General features: G+C 39.4%; 1 protein-coding gene across 8 annotated transcripts in view; it reads right to left on the bottom strand.

Annotated features, from left to right (window-relative positions):
- Positions 1-3,973: 3,973 nt before the first annotated feature.
- Positions 3,974-22,952, bottom strand: part of LRCH1 (leucine rich repeats and calponin homology domain containing 1) — a 201,026-nt gene continuing 182,047 nt past the window's right edge. For 4 of the 8 annotated variants that reach the window (XM_088792772.1, XM_019753552.3, XM_019753555.3 and 1 more), the window contains 2 exons: positions 22,788-22,865; positions 3,974-6,471 (listed from right to left, as the gene is read on the bottom strand). In XM_088792772.1, the coding sequence (XP_088648898.1) occupies positions 6,361-6,471; positions 22,788-22,865 (189 nt within the window). In that variant the 3' untranslated portion in view covers positions 3,974-6,360. Of the gene's footprint in view, positions 6,472-12,253; positions 14,349-22,787; positions 22,866-22,952 lie in introns of those variants that run through there. The other 4 variants (XM_019753551.3, XM_019753556.3, XM_019753550.3 and 1 more) reach the window with 1 other exon arrangement.

Below are 22,952 nucleotides of genomic sequence, written 5' to 3'. Positions count from 1 at the left end.
AATTTCCAAGCAGAGTTGTATCCAGTTAAGCAACAAAAGTATGTGACAAGGAATCAGCTTAACTCACCACACACACATTCATCCTCACTGAAGGCTGTATGGAGTCTTCCTGGGGCAGTAGACACATCTCCCCGCTGTCGTCATCCCCCAGCTTTTGGGACTAAAACAGTTATTTATGTGGAGATCAAATTCCAAGAGATCAAATACTTTATTTTCTTCTCAAAGAAAAGCAATGGTTGTCACTGAGAGTTTATTGGTCAAGTACTCAATTTCATTGCCTTTGGCATTTCTAATCACAGTGGAAAGCAGGCAGCCTACCCCTACCAGCTTTTGGTCCCCAATCCCACCCCACCCTACCCCATTTGATCTCACAGAAATACCAATGAGTTGCCTCACTCACTGCAGATTTTCAAATTCTCAGACATTTTTTTTCATGAGTGTTAGTGAACAAATTGACCTTCAAATCCAAAATTCAAAAAGCACAGAGGCAGGTCAGATGGATTTTCTACATTTGTTTGGTCTCCTCACCTCTTGGACCATATCAGAAAAGGCATCTTTACCCTTTTCCTGAGGACATTCATCCTGCATTCTCAATGGCACTGGAATAACCATAAACTTCAGGACGGTCTGACAGGACAGTATCCTGTGTCTATAAGTTTGTGTACTTCTTAACAGAAAGATTTTTTGGTTGGACACAGCTGTCATAACCCTGGGTGTATATTGCCACAGATTTCCAGTACTGCTGGTGGGAGGTTCTGCTTACCTGTTTAGATGGTCCTCCTCAGGTGTCTTTGCCAGGTTAGCACTCATCCAGAGGGCAGAATGAAGAAGCCTGGGCTCCTGATGACCAGGGGACATCTGATGACCAGGGAACCCATGTCAGCCCAGAAACCCATCTCTGATCTTGAATTTCTTTTTCATGTGGTACACAAATACAAATCAAAATGTGTTATCATTTTACATCGTTTCACTTTCAACCTATGTCCTTACATTTATGTCTGTAAACATCATCGAGTTGGATTTGAAAGAAATCCAAGCTGCCTTTTAGCTCTCTAGTTCTTAATATTTACCATAACTGCTGATATATTTGGGTTTATTTCTACTCTGTTATCTGGGGCCTTCCCATTACTCTGCTTCTTCTGCTTCTTTTTCCCAATCCACCTCCTTCCTGTCAGTTTTGGAAGGGACTTTCTAACTTTATATTTTCTTCCTTACCAATTTGAAAGCAATAGACTCTCCCTTTTTTCCATTAAAATTTTCACATTTGCATTTAACACATTTGAAATAAATCAGTATCGCTACCCTGCTCCAAAACTGTACAAGGAACTAGAATATTCTAAGTTTGATGATGCACTCTCATCTTGAAGTGTGACCAAACCTGAGACATTTTAAGTAAGTATTCATCTTAGGGTTTTCCAGGCTACTTTGTAGTAGAAATTCAAATATCATAAATATGTGGGAGATAAGAGATGTAGTGATGAAATCACAAGAGATAATATTTCCCCACTTACTCTCAGCCAAAGGATGCCCTGTTTACTTTGCAGACAGTCTGATTTCCCAACCTCCCACCCACCCCTATTCCGCCCCTCAAACCTTTCAATGAAGATGCAGCTTTCCACAGATCCTGGCTTTGGGCAAAGATTTCAGATCCAACTCAGGACCCGCGCAGAATGAATCCATGTACCTGTCTCCACCACAGAGTGCTCATTATTACACCATCTCTTGGTCAAGAAGATGGACAAATGCTCCCAGGGCAGCCTTCATCTATCACTCTGGTCACCAGCTCCCTCTCTGTTTAGAGATCCTGTGAATTTACTTATTTTGTTATGATAACCAAAGTATTTAAATGGGTCTATGCTTACTTTTTGAAGCATCGTGAGGCATGTTGTTGAGGGAGGTTTTACAGGGATATAAATACCTCAGCTCTGTCTTGGAAACTTGGCTGTGACATGTTCCATACTGTTTGCCAGAGCTTCCTCCAGGCTGGTGCTTCTCTCTCACTGTGAAGTTGGTTTAACAATGCACCCCTATTAGCTGCTTTCTCTCTGGAGGTACCTCCCAATTCCCCTGTAGGCTCCCTGTGCCCACCAAATACTGAAGGGCCCTTATTCTTATTTCAGGATCTGTCCTCTAAAATACCTGTTGGTGCCTGGCTCGTGAACCCCACTTTTTATTTCATCAAACAACACTATCCTGGGGAAAATGCATCTACTCAAACATTAACAAGAAGAAAAGCCAGTGTGTAAAGCTGTACTATGTAAAAATGCATAAGAATGGTATCAAAATATTTCAAAAGTTTAATAGTTCCCTATAAAGTGGGATTATGGGAGATTTCCCCCAATCTCTTTATACTTTCCAAAATTTTTATTATGACCATGTATCACTTGGTAAACAGAAACCCCCCTCCCACCCTCGAAAAATACCCAAATAAACCATAGTCCTATTTTATTAAATTGAGAGAGAGAAATGTCAAGGAAGCTCAAGCCTTCTCCCCAGACCTCATTTCAAAGTGAGGAATGCTTCCTCTCTACTGTGCCTGTTTTAGAAATCTGTTTTTTTCTGCTCTTTTTGTTCTGGCCTTGATTGGTCTTAGCCAGCATTTACGCGAGTCCCAACAGGCTCAGCGCAGGAGGTTTTATCACACAAATATGCTGTGTAAAACTGGCATCTCTTCAATGACTACTACATGATAAGCACTGTTCTAGGCAACGGAGAATCACTGTGAACAAAACAGACAAGCAGCCTTGTTATAATGGTGCTTAAAATTCAGTAAAAACACTTGAGCACCGCAGCTACTCAACAAATACCAGCCAGTAAGGTGGCCCATTAGCATGTGCATGTGAAGAGTACAGAGTGGATTAGAGCGGAATCCTGCTTTACACACACGCCCCACACTCAAGGAGTGCCAGTTCTGAAGATAATACCCTGAGTTCTTATGTCCCGAGATCAGACTCACTAGGACCTGCCCTCTGCCAACTGACCTCCTGTGGAAGATGGAAGATTAGCTAACCAGGCCCAGCATGGGTCACTGCTGCCCACGTCTCACAGGCTCACGCAGGAAGAACTGGGAAGCACCTAGATGGGACTGTTAGCCAGAATTTGGTCTCGGGGACAGTCCCCAGCTGTGGCCAGTGCCATACGGCTGAACTGCAGGATGACCCCAGTGCAAGCATGCCCCTGCTGGATTCCCCCCAGAGCTCCTGCTCCCATCCCTCCCCTTGCTTGCTTCAGCCAACTTACAATGCAGCGTCTGTGAAGCGCAGGACTTCTTTAATGTGCAGAAGACTAAGACGACTAAGGTTAGGAGTTTGGCACAAGAGCAGCACTCCCAATGAGAGCATCATGGGCCAGTAATCACTTTTCTTTCTCAGTAGTAGATACAAATCTTAAATGTGCAGGAGCTGACACTGCTCACTGCAGTTCTTACTCAGGCTGTGGGTTGCAGGTCTTTGTGTGTTGTATGGGGATTGGGGTGAGAAGACGGAAACAATCCATCAACTGTTTCCATTTGAATTCCTCAAAGCAGCTGCTCTCCTACCACAGGTGGGCTGTGAGTGGGGAAAATGACAGCACTGGCCCCAATCCACTAGAGGTGTAATCAAAGCAGCCAATTTACTCTGTCACAGAAGGCAGTTGAGGAGGGAGGACGAGACCCTATGGTTTTACATGAACCACGGGACCTTCAAGCTTCCTCTGGAGCCTCCAACCAAGGGACAGGGGAGGGACCTGAGTGTACACCTCCACACACACCCCTATCTTACCATGGCAACTCTGCTTTTAACTGCTGTGGGTTCTGTAGTTCCAGGTTGGATCTAGTTTGGAAAAAAATGTTTAATACACACACACACACACACACACACACACACACACACACGATTGCTACAATCTTTGTCAGCAAGGACACCCTAGGATTTCTTTTGTGACCAGTGTCAACCTTTGCATCACAGGGGTAAGTCAATCAAAAGATGGTTCGTTCAAATTCAAAGTTTTAATGGCTGTTAAATAATAAAAGGCAGGCTATTTGCACTACGTACATTCTGTCCACTGATGGTACTGTGAGCTGGCCATGCACATTTTATTGCACATATAAACAGTGTACAAGGATCCTGAAAAAGTATTAGCTACACAAGGTCTGCGTTTAGAAGGGAAAAAGCCATTTTACAGAGTATTGAAGCCATTTATATTATACAGCCAACTTCAAGAAAATACTGAAAATCAACATGAAAAAAAAAACTTAAATTTTGAAAAAGAATCTTTCTCAAAATAAGGATTACAGAACTTCATGTTGCCATATATACATGTAAAAAAATATGTCAGGACCCTGCGTTCTGAATGCCCGTGAAGGTGCAGCAATCAAAATTCCTATTTCTATAATCAACCTTTGAATGTTACTTACACTGAATACGCTCTGTTCAAAATCTTTTTCTCTTTACATCATTATGCTATTTGACAAAACAGGTATTTGTGCAGTACAGGAACATATTAAAATATATTATAAGTTAAAGTGCACAGTACATTTGATAGGAAATAACTGTGAGCTGCCAATCCAAACCGCCGTTTTCAGTAACCCGTCCCCCTTGCCTCCAGCAGAGGTCAGTCACGGCGGTGGCTGACGTTAGACTGTGCTCAATGCACGCCGACTTCCTGTCTTCTCTTTCGTGTTCACCTTTATGTTTGTCTTACAAAGTGTGGCTGCTGCTGCTCTAAAACTTACAATGGCTTTTCCAGAGGTGAAGATGCAGTCAGCATTCACAAGACTGAAAGCTGACTGACCGGGTTATCTGTAACTGCAGGGTGAAGGCACGTGCATGTTAACTGCCTACAAATAGGCTGTTGTGTCTGGGAAGCCTTACGGGGAGTCTCTCAGACCAACCCGGGTCCTTTGCTGCCTCTCTTCTAGTCATCTTTTGTTTGAACTTGCTCCCTCCTAGGCCACTCAGCCTCACAAATGCCACTTACTTAACCTTCTCCTAAGCCCATCTTGGTGTTGCATGCTGCTGCCCCACCAATTTGCTGACTCACTTGTCTTTTCACACCATAGACCATGAATCTTGTAGTGTTTTATGGACTACTCTGAAAGCCACCAAGTGACGATAAAATGAGCATGTCTACATCTGAAAATCATTTCCTCATTTAAAACTGGTAGTTGTATGAAGTGCTGGTTTCCCGATCCAGGTCCTACGTGCCTTATGGAACTCTTGATTACTCTTAGTCAGAGCTGCCCTTAAAAACCTTTTTGGTTCAACAAAAAACTTTATCATCTCCACTTTCCAATACCACTTCCTTATTATCTACCTTTGGTGCTAGACTTTTTTAATTACCCAAGTTACAGTGCAAAATTACACTTCAAGACACATGATGCTAACTAACACTACTTCTTTGTGTTAAAATGTGAATGTTTTGTGTATAGCAAAATAAGTCTGAATCCAAAAAAATAATTGTTCACATTTTATATTCAAGTTTAATATGTTTTTTTTCCATCACAGCTATTTACAAATAACTTTGGGGTGCTCTCTTGATTTCAGTCAGTTTATTGTATCAGGGAACAACAGGGCTGCTGGAATGTAGGAAACTGGATGGAATGCAGAAATATAAATAAGATCAATGTTCTATAAACCAAAGTGTTAATAATGCCTCCCCAGAAAACAGTTCTTATGGAAGCACCTGTTTTTATGCTTAATTTTTTTTTCTGACTCATGTATACCAGAAAACATGGTTACTGAGACCTATAACTACTGCACACCAGAGGATAGAAAATAACTCAATATTTATAATATTAAAATAAAGTGTTTAACCACAAAAAAGCAGTAATAAAATAGTTTCCTAATTTACAATTTGCATCCAAAGGATGAATAACAACTCACTAATAAATAATATTTATATAAATATTTTATATGTCGAAAATAGTTTTTTTTAAAAGGCAATGGTCTCAAGAAATTTCTTGAAAAATTTGGTGGTGAAAAACCTGATTGAGTCCCCCCCCTTCCCACTAAATACACAATGAGTTTGGTTTTAGTAAAACAAATGCATCTTGCTGTAAAACAGTTGTGCTTGGTGTTTTGGTAATGGCAGTGGGTGAGCGTGGAAAGGATGTGGGAGGTTGTAAAAGGCATTGAAGTGCTGTTCAGTTCTTTGTAACCACGTCCGTCACTGGCTTCAAGATAAATACCTGTCACATCTTAATGCTGGAGGTCAGTTTTGAAAGGTAGAGAATCTTCTTTTATGTCCTCCCTTAAATGCAACTAGAGTCATGGAACTGACAGGCAATGAGGGCAGGTGGGGGGAACAGGTGCTGAGAGCAGAGTTCAGGATCTCTGATGGGAGAAGGGTTTGAGTTGATCCAAAGCAGAGGAGTTGGTTTCATGTGAATAGAGCCTTCGTTACAGACACATCTAGCAATGCTTGGACAGTAATGCCCACTTTGACCAGGCCTTTCTCTTCAAGGATGTGATGGGGTAGACATAGTTTTTCCTAAAAGGAAGAACAAACATCAACTTTTAGATGACTGGAACATAATCATAAAATCTTGCAACACCACAGATGGCAGTTAAGTTGAGCTCTGTCGTGTGTCTGTCTCATCACCTCAGACCATACTCCCTGCCTTATTTTCAGCCCATTGCAAAGACCATTTCTGTGTCTACAGAGAAAATAATGATTTTTCACAAATGAGGGTTGTTCCAGAAAGGTGCCCAAACCACCTGAAATCTGCAATAGATCTAAATATTTAAAAAACCTTTATGTTAAATAACTGAGCAACACACAGCCAGCTGAACACCATATACCAAGAATACATTAGCTTATATTCTTATAAAGCAAAATTGCAAATAGCCTCTCACCCATTTTAAAAGGAATTCAAATATTTATACAGACCATACACTGTTCTACTGACCATAAACTTTGGTTTAATTCATTTTATTTCCTGTGATCTCTGGAATGGAGGCATGCTGACAGAATGGTATTCTTTCTTCGTTGTTCATGAACAGCCTTGTAAATAAGTAATTTTAACCACAGCTTTCAATAACCTCCCTTTAAGACTCTTTCATACAGTTGTCACAGGCACAAATGCCCTGTTACTTTCTCATGTTCTGTTTTTGCTCTTGGAAAATGTCCAGCACATAAGACACAAAGAAAACAACTAATGTTTGCTCCTTGAGTGTAGAACCTTGCATGCTCAACAAAACAGTTTACAAAATAACACAACAAAGTGATTTTACACCTTTGTCTTTTGGTTCTGGGAATGAGGGGATCTCCTTCCAGAGTGTCTCCTTTGCTCAGAAAAGACTGCACAGCAAACAGTCCCTCTTGTCTATCTGATGATGGTGTGTTCTCCACACCCCAATGACCAGTTTTTAAGAAATATTTAAATGGGACCTGCATGAGACAGATGATTATTTAAAGCATAGTTTTAACCATTATTTCACGTGGTTGCCGTGCATCGAAACAGAATTATCCTGTTGTCTATGGCATATTAGGTGAGCACGCAAGTTTATGCTGCTGCCAACTTAGTAGCCAAATGTCAACCTGAGAAAGAATGGGAGGTTCTATCTGAGTTGTGAGTTGTTGTCCACTGTGCACTAGGCCAGGATGGATGGTGCTTCCTCCTGGTGCCACAGCCAGATGTCAATGTGCATCCTTTCCTGATACCACAGGCTTGTGAAGTACCTCAACCTGGCATTTCATTGCTCAGGCTGGTTCCACCAGGGTAGGGATGTTTTTCTCTTTCTTCTGGCCCCCAAAGCACCCATGTCAACATCTGGCTTGGTAGGAAATTATAAATGGCAACTAATTATGGTTAAGCTCCTGGTACAAGATATTACATACGGGAAAAACAAAATCTTCAATTTGTACCCTATGCTAAAATCAATTTGAAATGAATTAAAGAGTTAACTGTTGTTGTTTTTAAAAAAACTTCTACTAAAATATAGATGAATATTTAGTATTTTCTTTATAAATATATGCAGAAGGATTTTCTTAGCTAAAAATGTGAAAAAAGCCACAAGGCAAAAGATAAAAACAATCGATTACCTAGAAGTTTAACGTGTGTGTTAACAAAACCCTACATTAATTAAAAGATAAGGAAACTGTAAAAAAAGTATTTGCATCAAATTACAAGGGTTTTATATGACACAAGCTCAACAAATCAGTAAGAAAAATGTTAAGAGACTGACAGAACACTAGGCAAGGAACACAAATAGAAATTTAACAATGAGGGATATGTCCAAGGTATTTTGAACAAGGCATTTTACTTCCCGACCTCAGTGTTTACTTATGTGTAAGTCTGAATGTTCCTGAATTCTAGCACTAATATTTCCACAAGGCTTAATCTCTATGTACAACATGGCTTTTATGAGGCTACCTGCCTTATCCTGAGTCCTGTTGGAGATGGCATAGGTCTCCATTAACAAGTGCCCCAGTCTCATTAATGAGTGCTGATGCCAGTGGTCTGTAGAAGTTCTAAGTGAGAAGTCATGGTAGGGAAGGGATGGGGCTCCAGAGAGACAGGAAGGGGAAGGTATTGAGACCTCAGCCTCTTGCTTACAGGGCTCACAGACTGAGTTAGCTTAAGGTTATTGTCTCTCCCAGGCCTTTATTTTTCCAACCAGCATTTCTCACCTCCCTGGTTTCCTCATTCCTAAACCAGGTGTAGAGTCCAAGATTCTCCCCTCCGCCCTTACAGCTGGCAGTGAGGAGCAAATAGAAGACATGGCAAGGTACCACGTACAGTGCCTTTCTCCTGTCATTCTGTCCCCCTGAAGAAACCCAGAGGTACCCTCAGATTATTTTGATGAGGTTGGAGGTACCTAAGAAGACTAGCATAAGATAATAGAAACCCTATAAAAACATGGCAGTTCTGGTTATTTTATCACAGGACTGGGGTGAAGACTGATGGGAATTACGAGTTGAAGTGCTGGTTGGCAGGATGAGAAAGGGGAGCCTGCCAGAAATGAGGAGGGTAATGAGGATGGCCAGAGGCCATTTTCTATCACACTAGTCCTGCCACAGAGGGGGAATCCCTGAAGTGAGCTAGGAGTTGGAACGGGGAAGGAATTACTGTAGATTTATAGCTGGTTGAGAAATGACAGAAAAGAGCCATAGTAGACTTAAAGCTAAGATGGCTGTATATTTACACTGACTTTAAATGCATTTAAATATCAATGTTAGAGAATCCTAATGACTTTCCTTGAGAACATGGCAGTAGACTGTTCTAGTATAGAGCTTCTCTTGTTGTTTTTTTTAAAGCACAGAGTCACAAAGTACTGTCTTGCATAAAAAATCATGCTTCTGACCCCCTCTGAAGAACTCACGCTTTGTGCTTTTTTTCTCCAGTAGTGGAATCAACAAGGTTCACTCATATCCCCTCACCCACCTTTCTTCGGAACCACAGCAAACAGGGCTGGAAAGGCAGGCAAACGACAAAGCCTAAATGCTACCTTAGATAGACTTCTGGCACCTCCTACATGCCTGGCACCAATGCTGCAGACTTGATTGGTTATTTATTTATGACAACCTTGTAAGTTAATATAATATCTTTATTTTACAGACAAGAAAACTGAGATATAAAGAGTTTAAGTAACTTTGCTAAAGTCCCACAGCTGTTTAAGTACTGGAACCAGGATTTGAACATGTGTCATCTCAGGGCTGGGGCTCCTTCCAGGTATCATGCTGCTTCCAATAATATCCTTGATCAACATGTGAGTATGTTCCATCTTGTGCCATGAGACAAGAAGAGGCTCTGGACCATCAGAGTCTTATCCAGGCAAGACCCAACACATTCAAAGTCAGGTAGCGGTCAGAGAACCCTGACTTTGGTGAAAGACATTAGTTCTACCACTTAGCTCATTTGGCTTCTCTTCATAGCGAGGGACAGACATCTCATCCTGGCAGAAAACGCCAAGTGGGAGCAGGCAGGTTGCCGCCATGTCCACTGCCTGGCTCTCCTGTCTCTACAGTCTCTGAATGCTCCTAAACAGCTATAGGCCTCCTTCCAGGCCAGCTGCTGGAAAACAATGAAGTCAATAATGTCAGCACAGTTCACCTTGTTCAGTCTGTTTCTAAAATGTAAACTCTTGGCACAAAATTGATTGAACTTTTAAACAAAACCATCTGCATTAGTTTAACATGAGAGTTTCACAGTCCTGCTTTGCCACATAAGCACTCGGAGGGCCAGTTTTTCCCAGTGTAAAATGAAGACCATGTCAAACACTTAGAGACAGAGAAGACTTCTGGTCACTCTTGATTCTCTGCTTTCTGGCCACACTATGTTCTAGTCCTTCCTCTCTCTGGAACACTTCATGCTCCACACACATCTGCCCCTTCTCTCACCTCCCTAACCTGTAACCCTTTCATCTGGCTATTCCTACACATCTTTTAGGTCTCAGTGTAAACAAACATCACAGTTCCTGGTGATGTTCCTGGTTTCGTAGACTACCTACTCTGGTCCATCAGATCAGGTGCAGAATCTTGTACCCAATCTACCACAGGGCCTTATTATACCGAATTCCTATTTGTCTACTAGATCCAATAGATCAAGGGTCCAAAATCTACAGCTTGCAAGCCAATCCAACCCATAGCTTGTTTTTGTAAATAAAGTTTTATTGCAACACAGCCACCCCTGCTCATTTACAAATTGTCTATGGCTGCTTTCATACTACAATGGCAAAGCAGTCTTAACAGAACTTCTCTGGGCCTCAAAACCTAAAATATTTACTATCTAGCACTTTACAGAACAAGTTTGCTGACTCCTGGTCTAGACTGTGGCTTTTTGAGCACAGGACCATGTGTCATGGTCATCATTTTATGTTCAAGGCCTGCTGTGGGGCCTTGAACAAGAGTGCTCATTCAATAGCAGAGGAATGAAAAAACGAACACAAGCATAAGCAAAATTCTAGTGAAAATCCAAGGAACTGGACCCTGATAGTATTAAAGGAAAAAAAAAGCACACAGTCTATATACCTGATTGTTTATTGGGAACTAATTTCAAAATCTGAAGCCTAATTTTAAAAAGCAAATCTAAACAAAACCATATTAAAATATTTTTCACCTATCCAAACTCCTTTTAGGCTCCTGAAATTTTAATCCATTGTCCATTACTTTTACCCTGAAGGTGAAACATCTTTTATCCTTATGACTTTTTGTCCTTATGACAGAGATAGGCATGGATTATACAGAGATAACCCAAACCACCGTGCACTAAATTTAATTCCTTACTCATGAACAAATGGCATCAGGCTATCAAGTGTCTTTATTTATCTAGTCTCATTGATGAAAGTCCTACTCAGTTATGTTACTTTTGAGTTCTGCAGGGCCCCTTTTCACTAGCCCCATTTCATGTGTCTCTCCTGGAGGACAGTGAGCTGCATACAAAACACAAATCCATAAATAGAGGGAACTAACAGAAATGAGTTACTTCTTACACACTGTGGGACTCTTCACACTGAGTGGTGAGTTGCCACCAATTGAAAGAACTGGAGAAAAAGAACTATTTCAAATAGATCTTTCTATTTCAAAACGAAAGTATAAAATAATATTTGGTTGTTTTTAGCAGGCATTGGAAGGAAATGTGGTAAAAATATCCTTTCTTGTAAGAGGAAGGACATTTAGTATGCACATACAAATCACACAACTAAATCCCTGACTCCCTCTCAGATGACAAGTCGATTACCAGGTATCCCGTCACGCTACGATGGCAGCATTATGCTAGCAATGCGAGCTGGTGCATGGGTACCTTGGGGAAGAACCATGGAGAGGCTTAACATTCTAAATGGAAATTAATAGCTTGACAATGGGCAAGAGAGTTCAAAGTTTTGCCTAAAGGGCTAAATTAATTGTGTTCTGCTAGCTACCATACTATTTGATAAAAAAAATACCATCCAACAGATCCCAAGAGGAGCAGCACATTAGGGTACAGATACAGTAACGGCATGAGAAATGAAGTGTGTCCAAAGAATACTTTGGCCACTAGAACTGAAATATGAACATAGCTAGAGAACATCAAGTCAACACTGAAAATTAAATCTGATCTCACATGACTGTGCTACTCCGTTTTTATTGATAGAATTTTCTTTTGGATGGCCACCCAGTGAGTCCTCTCTCTTCTCCTCCTTTGCCCCCCCCCCTAAAGAAAACAAAAAACAAAAAACAAAAAAACAACAGTGGCCATCATTAACGGGGAGCCTCGATGCACTGCAGAGATGGATGGAAATGCTGAGCACTACTCTGGCTGCGCACAAATAAATGCATCGGTGAGCTGATAAAAACTTGGAATAATCACCCAAAATGTGTTTATTAGGCAACTTATGGCTCATGGTGCTCATTTGACACTGTACAAAGGGATTTTATTGTGTTACAGACTGAAGAATACAAGATAGCACCAAAGGCAATTTAGTACATCTGCAAGTTATTTATACACAACTGAGGTTAATTCAATAACTTCCATATACCCTGTATTTCACCAATCAATACAAAATCAGGCGGAAAAGCTCAGTTAACTCAAGATATTATCTTGTAAAGAATGTTTCCTGTTAGAAAATCTGAGCTGATTTAGCAACAAAGAATCTTTATAAATATACTTTTCTAACTATGTGGGTTTTCCACATTCTCAAATAGCCTGCCTGGATTCATGGAAATGTTCATGGAAATGTTCAGAAAAATAAAATTATCTTCTTAGTAGCCATCTATGAAGACCACCTGCATCTCACTAAACTAGAAATTTATCTGAGGAACTTAACTCCATCAGCTCCCCAATTTAAGAAACAATATTTGGCACAGATGTAGACTGAAGCATAGGGGAGACGCTCTTAACCTTGGAGCAGGGCCTTCACATATTAGGAAAAAGACATCCCCAAACCAGGAATATCTTGGCCTAAATAAGATTCTATTGGTTTTATCTTTTAATTACAAACTGACCACGTTGCTCCAAAGCTGATATAGTTAATATATAATCCCTTAAGCTTACTTAAAAATAAAAGCAGCTTGCTAATGTCATTTGAAAACAAAGGTTAAATGAAAATTTAGATTCATTAGAGAAATTACATTCTTTTAAAATAAGAACAATCTTATTATTATTAGCTCCTGCCATAGTAACCCAAGCCTCAGGACCAAGAATGTTCCAGGACTCGTGGCTTTATTTGAAAACGAACACAGTCAAATCCATCACATTCTGGACCTGATATTATGATGGGATGTAGCAAAAGGCAAAATGACCTATTACATTATTTAAAAATAGAAATCTCTTCGGGAAAATTCTTTTCTAAGAGCCTCAGAACAGAGGCTCACAGGAGTAAGAAGTAAAAACACAAAATTGGTGTGCAAGCAAATCCTCCAGGTGGCGCTCTAACAGTGATGGCCCCTTCCTTCCTCAGCGTCCCTTCTGCGCAGCTTTGTCTCATGCAGCAGGGCAGAGAGGCTGGCTCAGGGCAGAGGGACTGGCTCAGGGCAGAGAGACTGGCTCAGAGTAGAAGGGACGGCAACCCTCCCTGCTGCCCCTCACAGCTCCCACTGCAGGAAACGGAAGCATCCAATCAAATGGCCAGCAAAGCAGTCATTCTCCAGATAGTATTGTTCAACTTGGTCAGTAGATTTTTTTATAGACCAAATTGGGCCAAAATGCTGATTTTCTGTCTCCTCTGCAAGGCGGTCCCTCTACAGCTCAATTGCCCAGTCCTGAATTAGATGGGATTCGACTTACATACTGCAAAGAAAAGATTTCCATATGATAAATCCCTTTTGCTCCTGTTCTGAAACCTTCTTCCACTCTCCCCAGGGCAGTGAAGCTCACTGGGGGAGAGAGAAGAGGAACTGCATGGCACTGCTGCTGGCACCACGTGAATGAGGAGGTATGAATACACTTTGTCACTGTTTTCCAGTGAGTGAGAAAAGTTACATAATGGGAACAGCATTGTATAGGTTGGTGTAAAAGTAATTGTGGTTTTTGCAATTATTTTTAACCTGTTAAACCACAATTACTTTTGCACCAACCTAATATAAAGTCTGTGCTTTTGAAAATGTTCAGCTTCAAAACTCGAGAGATTACTGAAGAGATAATAGGGATGGAAGTTTGCAAAGCAAAAGCTCAGATGGAGGAAGGACCCCGCAATGGATCTGGGTGACAGAGCACAGTGCTTTGGATGCACATGCAGACGTTATGCAGACAGAACATTCCAGCGGTAAGTGATATAGATCAGCACTATAAAGAGAATATGGACAAGACAGAAGCTTATAAGGTCCCTGGAGCGGAGGGCAGAAGTTGGTTGTGGGGGTTTCTCCCCAAGTGCCAGCAGAGTGTCAACAGTCTTTCGAATGTGACGAAAATCCAACTGCAGGATGTCATACGGAGAGCAGAGGTCAGCCTATTCCGAGGGCAGCCATTAGAACAGAAAGAGACAGTGCATACAATTAAAAATACACAGAAGAACAGCCTGGAAAGAAGCACACATTTTTGGTTACTAGCAAATGGTAAGAGTAACTTCTTATTTCAAGCAGGTAAAACCCATTCCACCATCAAAGATTGTAAAACTTATTTGAAAAAAAAAAAAAGTAGCATACCCAACGTGTTTTATGCAAATAGGACAAAGATATCCCTCACCCACAACCTCACTATTAAGAAAGTTCTGCAATCTATATATATCATTCTGGCAGTTAAACAGTTTTAGTATTCAAGTGGTATCATGTGCTAACCAATGGCATAAAAATAAGAGCTTTTCACTTGATACATTTAGGTCTTAATCTTACTAAAGGAAAAGACATAAACTTTAAAGTTTAATCCCCATCTTTCCTTACCATTCTCTTAATGCATTTTTTACCCTGGTTTATAAAGAATGAATATAAAAATCTTTCTTTCTGAAAAGTAACACATACACCTAATTTATTTTCCTTTTAAGATTATCGATAAACTCTGAGGAATGCTAGTTCTAATTACGTCCCTCCATGTGTCCAAAAGTACATTAAGTTTCATGTTTTTGCAACTACACATAAAAATCTAGAAGAGGCTTCTTAGATGTGAGGTTAGAATAAAAGTACATTCCCAAGTAGGGTTATTTTGTAAACTTCCTCACAACCAAACAGGTATGGTCGTGGGGGACACAGATCTCCATGCATGTTTTATCTACTTTACACTCACTATATATAAGGAGGCAGAGCTTCTACTTTAAATGCAAAAATAAGATGCTCAGTCTTGTAAGTTGACCTCCAGATGTCTATTACTGTCAGGAAACAGTTTTCTAATAAATTAAATTTCTTAACAGGAAATGACAACAGCTTAAAATTTATAGTGATTATAATTGATATGTCGGTATGAAAGAAGTTGTAGTTGTGTCCAAATTAAACAAGGATTGAAAATATTTGTGACATATTTCATAAAATGCAGTTTCATTTCTAAATTAGGCAAAGCATTTAAAATATATATGTAATATATATTTTAGAACATATGATACAATATTGCCCTTTGTTTTAGCCTCATGGCTAAGCAGATGCAAATCACAGAGCAACTGAAAGATTATTCTGAGGTAGAGTTTTATCTTGCTTGTATCCTCTGACGTCATCCTGATGCCCTCAGTTTAGTAGGAATATTACAATATTAAGTGGGTTGAGTAAGATTAAAAACATTCTCATCTTATTTTAATTTATGAAGGTAGAGATACGCAACAAAGGATTTTTAAGATAATAAATTGTATTGGATTTATTCAGATTGTGTGTCTTTTCTCAGTGGATTTGGAGGAATCAAGCTACCACTATTATTTTCCCAAGAATTAAAACAGCTACACATTGATTGGATTTCACTGGGAGAGAGATGCTAGTCAAGGATGAACAGATGAGGAAACATCTAAAAGAAGTTTTCCATTGCAACACGAATTTTCTGTTGCAATGTTGTGCTTCGCCAGTGAAATCCGAGCAAAGCAGACACAAGACAGAAACCATCCACAGACCAAAGAGTGATTTTCTCAAAAGTGGCATTTCCACATTAAAATACATTATTCTACTTCTAGTGTATATTTCAATACATTTCCCAGAACCTTATGGAAAACATCGAGTCTGCTCCCCAGCAACTCCATCAGAGAACTCAAGTGAGGCCGATTATCTTTGCAGTTTTCAGTATACACTTCTTACGCAGATGGGCAACCCAGACCATTCTTCTTATCTTGCAAATAACTTCATGATGCCACAGGTTCTGGGCTTACTTCAGACTAAAGTGGATAGTAGGGGCCTAGACTCACAGCCCATGTTAATTGGTTTAAATTAAATCACGATCTCCAAAGGAAAAGGCAGGTCTAGGATTGTCTGTTTGGTAGGTAAAAATCTGAGTCGCAAAATGTGTGGAGTGTGGACTGCTGTGGCCTCTGAGAGCCGCTCTCTGAGTCTACCCAATGTCACAAATCCCCTGCAAGGATGCTACAAGGAGGGAACCTGGGAGTTTTCTGGCCCTTGCGCTTCCCTAATTTCAGTCTTAATGAGGGGAATTTAGAGATTGTACTTTTTTCTCCCTTAAAAATTAAAATAGGAAAAATACTAACAAGGAAGGAAATTTAAAGAGGCAAAACTTCACCATGTATTTACAAAGCATTAGTCATTACTGCAAGGCATTTGCAAAATACAGTGAATATACTCAGAGTCTCTAGACACAAGTACAAACACTAATTCTCATTACAGTGAACAGAAATCACAATGGCCAGAGGGTAGCAGATTCCCTTAGGGGCAACAGTCAGTGTGCCTGAGACTGCTAGGTTGGGCTCAGGTTCCCCAAGTACTATAGCCACAGACAGAAATGGAGACAAAGCTCTAGTTTATAGATGTTCTGAGTCCAATCAAGTCTCAATTGTAAGAAATTTAGAATATATTCAATTTATTGAAATATAATTTTAATTTTGAAAGTCAGTATGCTTACAAAGTATTTTTTTTTTTTTTAGTCTAAAATAACAGAGGAATGTTGATGGTCATTCTGAAAATTTAAAGCCCTAACTGACCAAGAATGGAGTGAGGTAGGGTTTCCAATATATGAGAACTTATTGCCAGTTTTATGAACTTAGAAGATAACTCTTATAAGTAAGCTAATTTATTTAGAAATGTAATTTAAAACTTTTTGAAGATATTGCGTCTAAAATGTTTATTCTCAAACATGCACATACATATGAAAGGCTGTTGGCCCACTGACCAGAGGTGACTCTGACACCAGGAGACACACAGTGGAAAAGGATTCTTACGTGAATGGTAAACACATACTACCTGTAAGAAATGTGACTGACTTTACAAGCTAGAAACTGATTCTTTTTAAAAAACTGATATTAATAAAATAATAAATGTCTGCACCTTTGATTATCTGACCTCAGAGTTAACCAATATAAATGGAAAATTAAAATAAATCTTGGAAAAAGAATCTCACCCTTCCCCCCAAAAGTCACCGATTTGGGGAAGAAAGAGACATAAGGCTCAAAGAGGAGAAGGAACTCATTTCTCCTATTCTCAAGAAATAAAAAAATATATAGTAGCTTCAATTTATAGAATGTCTTTTAATTAAAAAATGTCAGATCAGTTACACATGCATTATTCCCTAAAACCTCAACAGGTGTAGTGTAGGAAAGTTGTTACTATTACTTTCAAATATAATATCTCATTATAAAAGACAATAACATGTAAATATGAAAGCTACAGAAAACAAGACTCAGCCATAATTCCACTTCTATCAACACAATCACTGTTAGCATGTGAATGTGTTTTAGGATTTTATTTTTAACTCTCTTTGGTTGATGCAGAAGCTGAGGGACACAAAGTGACCTGTCCTTGTGGATGGAGAAGAAAACCTGCCACTTCTACAGTACTGCAAGGGCCCCAGGCCTCTGGGCTGCCCAGGCAGGCAGGAGGGGCCCGGATTGCCAAGGCGTCTACCACTGTCAGTAGAGTGACTGCCTTAATCCTCTTCTCTGTTTTCTCTCTGGAAACAATCATGAATAAGAAGGGCTGGGCAGTTAGAAAACAAAGTATATTTCTAGTCTCAGTTCCCTCCTCATCTAAAGAGAGCAAGTCTGGTAAATTAAGGACTTTGTTCCTCCAGAGGTCTGAGGCCAAAACTACTTATTTAAAATCAAGTAGAAAAGTTTTGCTAGTGAACAAAATAAGTACCTACTTTCTAATACTTTTGCTGTTTCATAAATCAGAGATTTCTAGCCACCTGAGACCGCGTATACTAAAATAGCCCTAAATATGGACCAATTTGGAAACCCCTAATAACAAACCATGAAGCCTCTACATCAAGGTCAGAGGCCAAGAATGGTCACGCTTTCTCAGAAAAGGCAAAGGAAGCCTCTGTATATCGATGACCCATGACCCCAACGCTTAATTGGAGGCAGATTATTGGGTGAAACAAAGAACTATCCCAAAGAATTTGTAAGCCCACCAAGGGTAGTACTAGGTAGGCCTGTCGTCAAGATCAAGTTACACCAGAGATCACAGATAAATGCAAAATCTGACCACCAGCATCAATACTATAAGGGACGATAAGATGGTGTCATCAACACCACCCAACCCCCAGATTTTCCAGGGTGCCATGATGCGTGACTCTGGTAATCCTCTGGCAGCAAAGCAACTGATGAGGAGGGAAAGCAATTGTAGAACTGCGGATATAACCAAGCTTTCATGGAATATCAGAGCTCAAAGAAACCTTAGGGGTCTAGTGATTTCCACACTATGCTTAGCAATAGGACACTTTTTCCCCCTCAAAGGAAACCTAAGTGGGGAATCCAATATACATCACAGGCGAAAGAGAAACTGCTCTGGCTGAAACAAGGGGGTGAGAGTGACCGTAGCCTCCCATTGGCTTTCCCTCACCTCCTACGCAGGCGAAAGAATCAACGGCTCTGGAGAATGTGGTTTAAATCCACTGCTTAAGTACAACACCTCACTTTGCAGAGCAGGGAACTCAGTCACAGAGAGCCTGTGTGTGCGCTAAAAAGAGTGGGACTCTTCATGTTGACAGACCTGGGTTCAAATGCCAGCTCTGCCGCTCACCAGCTATGACTACAAGCTTAGGAAATTATTTCACCCCTCTGGACCTCAGTTTCCTCACAGTATGGTAATAAAATATTTACCTCAGATCGCCAACAGTGAGCATTTGAGATGAGGCATGTACGAAAAGTTCTCAGTAAATGGTTAACTGCTGCTAGATTTAAGGGATTTGTCTCAGGGCACATAACTAGTTAACAGCACAGGGAGGGCTAATCCACCCAAGACTTTGTATATTCCTACACTTGTCTCACAGATACTCTACTCACTCATCTCCTTCCAGGTTAGAGTCATTCAATTTGTGTCTCTTTAGTTGGGCAATTGGCCCCACCCAGAAAAACAAAACCAAACCAAAAAACCCAAGGAATGAGCAGCAGGAATGGAAGTGACCTATGCTGAAGTAACTAGCTGAAGAAATATGGTGCCTACACCAGAAAAATACTTGCCAGCGAGTACCATTTCTGGTCCATTTCAATGATCTTTCCTTGGCATTCTCATTAACAAACCTCTTCCTCATCCCAGAATCCCTCATAGTTGATAGCAAATATGCCTGCTGTCACTCTGACAGAATTTCTCCAGAATCCCATCACTGACTTCTTTCTGGGACGTTACCTCCTTTCCATTAGCGGCCTCCACTGTTCCAATCCTGTCTCAGATTCCTGCCCCTGGACTAAGATTCAAGGGTTTAGATCCAGCCTTACTAAAATGTCACAATTAACAGACAGAGGTCTAGAGTTGCCTGACTTGTCTACACACTCTAACCTTCTGCAAACAACTGGGCTACTTACACTGTGCAATTCCAAATGCAGCTAATTTGAAGATGCCACATTTATAGGTCAGCCACACCAGAAGCACTCTACTAAAGCACACAATAAAATGCTTCATGAATCTTCACCAACCCTGGGGCAGATACCTGGGAATGTGTCCATAGGGACTTCTAAAGAAAATACAATAAACTATTACAACTGGAACAATTTTAAAATTGCTTCCATCCCATCAAATTACTTTGTATGTAATAATTTAACTAAAGCTGCTCAGCGACCACATTCCATCCATATGAACAATTATATAAGCTGCTAACCTAGACTTCAGCTTGTAGTTTCAAACTGTGATTCTATTACAAAGGCAACAATTTAGGCCTAGAGCACAGCTGTGATTTTTCAGTCTCTACAGGGTGATGCATTATTGTCAATTAGATATTTAGCTTAAAAAATGCAGAATTCAAGATCTCTGTGACTTACGAGTGTGTATATGTAGATAAGTTATGGATAGAGAAGAAAGCAAGAAAAGCTCACAAATTAGGAAAAATGATGTCTGCTACTGGGAAATCAATGAATATTTTGTTACCCAAATATTAAATATAATGCAAATAAGGAACTGTAATGTTACGGGTCCTCTGTTTTTAGGTACCAGTCTTTTAAAATGTCTGATTGCAAGTGGAAAACTTCTGCAACTAGACTTGTGATATAACTATTTTCAGTGCATATCATCAATTGTAGTGTGTCACATATGCACGCAAAACATCAACCCTCTTACGTAATGAAAGAAATGTAACCATCTAAGTGGGCAGAAGTCATTTTACCCCTCTCCTAACTTAGGATCATATTCCTAGATGAAAATATTTCCTCATTTCCAATAACTTATTCCTCATCCATTCTGTGAGACATGAAGCATGCTAATTCGAGTGTACAGGAAAATTTGCCAATTGCCTTCCAACTGGCGATTTCTGGTTTTCCACTAGAATATTTCTTCCTTCTTTTAACATAGCTTGTTAAAGGAGTTCAACTGCTAACTAAAACTAACCAGCAGACTTTGTCTATTAACAATAGTAATGAACTTAATGTAATAACTCTAGTCACCAGTAAAATGCAATTGGATTATCCATCAGGATGGAACTATATGTATACACACACAGACATACACACACATGCGATGCATACATATACAGTACAAACTTGAAAATCATCTCAAATCTTAAAAACAATTTAAAAATACCCTAAGTGATATATTTCTTACTAAGCATAGTTAAGAGGGATATTGGCAAAAAAGGTCATTATTCATTGTAATTCAACCTTCTCAGGAATTATAAATTGCCTATTAGTGCTAGGGGCATAAATCAGAAATTATAATAATTTTTCTCTGCATATTTATGATAATTTAATTTCCTTTTGCCCACCTTAAAAGGAAATAATAATTACCAATCTTTACTGACAATAAATGGCAAAGTGCATATCCATTTCATTTTGTATTACCACAAGCCGAGAAAACTTTGATGAGTTTAAAAATATCATGGGATTACATCATAACTCATTAGTGCTTTCCAGCACAGACATGAATAATTTACCATCTGACTTGGTATGATAGTTTTGATTCACACATGGGAAAACCTATTAGCCCATGACAGAATCAAATTATTTAAAAAGGTGTCTATAAGAATTTTCATAAATACTTGAAGCCAAGAATGTATATGAAATATTAAAATGTACACATACTATAGAGGCACACAGATTAACATTGTTGAAAGACATTTCAATTGATCACAAAGATATTGAGCCCATATATAAAGATTACACTCTTTTAAATAATGAATATGTACACTTTTTATTGATACTACAGCTCTGACTTAAAGAAGCTTTAATAATTCTTTTTTTGCTCAAATGAGATTAGAAGACCACCACTACACCCTCACCTTTGAACTTCACCAAACTAAAAAACAGGAAGATAAGGAAGGAAAGAAGAAAGAAAGGAAAGAAGGAAGTATGGAAGGAAAGATGGGAGGGAGGGAATAAGGAAGGAAGGAAGGAAGGAAGGAAGGAAGGAAGGAAGGAAGGAAGGAAGGAAGGAAGGACTAACTCCTATCATTGAAATGTAATTCCTTCACATATTCAAAAACAGTATCTCATGATAGATTCTGTAGTGACTTTATCCCTGGAACATTAGAAAAGATAGAAGAAATGACAAGAAATAGAATTTCTGTCCATTTCTGTTTATCACAATGATGATAAACTTCTCAACTTACCCACAAATTCTGAGTGCATTGGTTTTTGTCTCCCTAAGAAACCATTTTATGTAATTACTAATAGCACAGTCTTTAAAAGCCCCAAATCGGCTGAGGCTGGGGCTTAGCTTGCACACAAAAAAGGAGCAAACTACAGCCGGGCTGGCTATCGGAACTTGCCAATGGGTCTAAAGCAGACTAAAGGGGAAAATGTAAATACAAACAGATAACAAACTATAAAGCAACACACAAACATTATTATTATTAATGGTAATGATTAATAATAACAATAATTAATATTTTCAATGCTGATTATTTTGATACACATACCAAAATGCTATTACAGGAAATGAAAATCAACAAATTTGTTGCAAACTACAGCTCTGCTTTGCTTAAGAAGTTGGAGGAGGAAAACCATCAGCTCCAAATTCTCTCCTATGGAACCTGAAAGAAGGGGCAATGAAACCTCAGCAATTTCTGCCCTTACAAGAGGGAATCAAACTGATTAATTTTTTTTTCAAGTTTGGAATTACACATTTATTTCAAAATGTTAAAGAAATGATATTTCCTTTCCCTCAGAATTGACCATACTGCTTTAAGCCATTTTTATTTCATTGCAATAGAGCAATTTAAACTAACATTTTATATAACTTACTTATTATTACTCCTCAAGAAAGACAGGATGTACAAAGAGATTAAACAGGATGCACAAAGCTGTACATCTCTTCAGTGGGTTCAAACACATACATTAAAGAAAATCTTTACTAAAACATGGTTATTTGGACAAATTTGATGTTACCTCTGGTACTCCTAATTTTCGGCATGCTTCCAAAAAGTTTTCCACGTTTCTTCTGCATTTGGCCATGCTAAGTTTGGGCTATAAATGCAAATATGCAGAAATAATGAATTATTAAAAGGAAAATAATTTTAATAATATCTTAATTTTAAAGCTTTCTAAATGACA

Source organism: Rhinolophus sinicus, chromosome 16 (assembly GCF_057876585.1).
Source record: "Rhinolophus sinicus isolate RSI-liver-muscle chromosome 16, RSI-T2T, whole genome shotgun sequence".
NCBI classification, from domain to species: Eukaryota; Metazoa; Chordata; class Mammalia; order Chiroptera; family Rhinolophidae; genus Rhinolophus; species Rhinolophus sinicus.
This window is presented reverse-complemented; position numbering and strand designations above follow the sequence as displayed.